Source organism: Onychomys torridus, chromosome 4 (assembly GCF_903995425.1).
Source record: "Onychomys torridus chromosome 4, mOncTor1.1, whole genome shotgun sequence".
NCBI lineage: Eukaryota > Metazoa > Chordata > Mammalia > Rodentia > Cricetidae > Onychomys > Onychomys torridus.
The window spans coordinates 63,131,367-63,134,139 of NC_050446.1; the positions used below are offsets into that span (position 1 = coordinate 63,131,367).

The window sequence follows — 2,773 nt, forward strand, 5'->3', positions numbered from 1 at the left end:
GACCTAGAGACTTAAGAACCAAACATGACTGTCCAAAAAACTAAACAAAACAAGCAAACAAAAAAGAAAACACTAATTCTTAATGCTATTCTGCTATACTCATAGATAGTTAGCTTGTCGCTAATCATCACAGAGGCTTCCTCTATTAGGAAGACACCTTATTAGAGTCACATCCATAGATTCCAGGTAGTTTCCTGGATTGTACTAGATTTCCACACCACACCTGCCAAATTCTGCACAGTTCCAGCTGTCTTTCCCTACACACTCTCACTTATCCCCACAACCTGCTCCCTCCTGCTCCCATCCCCATCAGTCCCCAATTGACTTGTAAAATATATTCTATTTTCCCTGCCCAGGAAGATCCATGCATCTTCCCTAGACTCTCTTTTCCTAACTGCTCTGAGTCAATGGATTATAGTTTATCATTTACTAAACAGTTGATATCCACTTAAATAATACCATATTTGTCTTTTTGGATCTTGGTTACTTCACTCAGATAGATTTTTCTAATTACATCCATTTGCCTGAAAATTTCATGAATATCAGTGTTATAACAGCTGAATAATACTCCATTGCATAAATATAGATATGCCACATTTTCTTTATCTATTCTTTGGTTGAGGGACATCAAGATCATTGACAATTTCTGGCTATTATGAATAAAGCTGGAATGAACATAGTTGAACAAATGTCCATGTGGTAGAATGGGTATACCCAAGTGTCATTTGGATATATGCTGAAGAGTGATATTACTGGGTCTTGAGGTATATATATTCCCAATTTTCTGAAGAAGTGCTGTGTTGATTTCCATAGTTACTGTACAGTTTGCAGTCCCACCAGCAATGTAGGAGTGTTCCCTTGGTTCCACATTCTTGTCAGCAAGAGCAATCACTTGTAAAATTGGTCATCATCATTCTGAAAGGTGGAAAAGGGAATATCAAAGTAGTTTTGATTTGCATTTCCTTGATGGCAAAAGATGTTGAGCATTTCTTTTTGTGTTAATCAGCCATTTGAGTTTCTTCTACTGAGAATTCTCTGTTTAGATCTGTATCCCAAATAATAATATTTTTTTAAAATCCAATTATTTGGGTTTTTGTTACTTAGCTTCTAAAGTTCTCTATATATTTTAGGTATTATTCCTCTATCAAATGTAGTATTGGTAAAAATCTTTCCCCATTCTGTAGGCTGCTGCTCTGTTCAACTCACAGTGCCTTTGCCTTACAGAAGCAATTCAGTTTCACAAGGTCTTATTAATTGTTGATCTTAGTGCCTGTGCTATAGTTGTTCATTCAGAAAATGGCAATGTGTTCATAGCTGCTCTTCGCTTTCTCTTCTCTCCTGTTCAGTGTGTCTGGTTTTATGATGAAGTCCTTGATTGACTTGGACTTGAATACAAATTGCTACTTTAAATGTTAACAGAGAACAGACAATCACAATTGAAATTCAATAAGAAATTTCTAACAGTATTGGTGATAAGGAGGCAGTGAAAATTAATCTTTGTATTATTGGGAGTTTAAAGTAAAAAATTTATTGTGAAGCCATAACTTTTTTACCTAAAAGTCTTCTCATTGCCTGTTTCACATCTTTGTTCCTGAGACTGTAGATGATGGGATTCAGCATTGGAATTGCAATGGCATAAAATGTGGATACTATCATGTCATGTTCCAAGGCATAACTGGAACTTGGTCTCATATACATGAAGAGGATTGTTCCATAATAAATGGACACTCCAGTGAGGTGAGAGCCACATGTAGAGGACATTTTTTGCCTCCCTTCAGCAGAATGCATTTTCAGAATGGCAAAGAGGATAAAACTATAAGAGATGATGATAATTAAGATAATGACTATCTCAATGGAGCTCACAAAGATGAAGAGTAGAAGCTCATTCACTCTAGTGTCAGAACAAGAAATAGCCAGTAAAGGAGGAATATCACAGAAAAAATGCTTAATTTCATTGGATCTACAAAAAGATAGGCTAGAAGTAGCTCCTGTATGAATAGAGGCATGTATAATTCCACCAGTGTAGGAGGCAATGATGAGTGACATGTAGACTCTGGGTGACATGTTCACTGCATATAGAAGTGGGTTATAGATAGCTACATAGCGATAATAAGCCATGGCAGCCAAGAGAAAGCATTCTGTGGTTCCACAACTGACAGCAAGAAACATCTGGGCTGCACATCCAAGGAATGATATGACCTTCTCCTCTGACATAAAATCTATTAACATTTTTGGGGTGATAATGGTAGAAAAGCAGGCATCAATGTATGATAAAACACCCAGAAAATAGTACATTGGGTTGTGGAGCTGGGAATTCCCAATGACTACTACAATTAGTCCTAAGTTTCCCATAAGGGTGAAAAGGTAAATAGCTAGAAACAGGAAGAAGAGAATGATCTGAAGTTCTACATTGTCTGTGAGTCCCCTCAGGATGAATAAAGATACTTCAGTGGCATTCTCCATATTGAAATCTCACACAGCCATCTTGAATTGATTCAGAAGATAATCATTCATAGCACTAAGAAAATCATAGACTCTTGGTGGCAAGAATAGGATCTGTCCCTTTTCATTTATCAACTGATGGTGTGAAATGCTCAGGCATGAATACAGAATGCAGTGGAAGGTATGCTTTCATGAGCTGGTGATCTTATGTTGTGCGTAAAAACACCAGCTTTGCTAGTTAGTTCTTCCAAGTATTCAATTACTTATTCCCATTTTAAATTCTATTAAAATCCAAGTTGAGAATCAAGAGTGGTAGTATTGGCTTGGGAGG

General features: G+C 36.8%; 1 protein-coding gene across 1 annotated transcript; it reads right to left on the reverse strand.

The window, feature by feature from the left end:
• Window positions 1–1,527: 1,527 nt before the first annotated feature.
• Window positions 1,528–2,493, reverse strand: LOC118581083 (olfactory receptor 141-like). The gene has a single exon (XM_036182972.1). The coding sequence runs from the start codon at window positions 2,461–2,463 to the stop codon at window positions 1,528–1,530; it is 936 nt and encodes a 311-aa protein (XP_036038865.1). The 5' UTR covers window positions 2,464–2,493.
• Between the last annotated feature and the right edge of the window lie 280 nt (window positions 2,494–2,773).

Coding starts and splice junctions, on each gene's coding strand:
- LOC118581083 (XM_036182972.1), bottom strand. CDS start 2,463: ATGGAGAATGCCACTGAAGTATCTTTATTCATCCTGAGGGGACTCACA.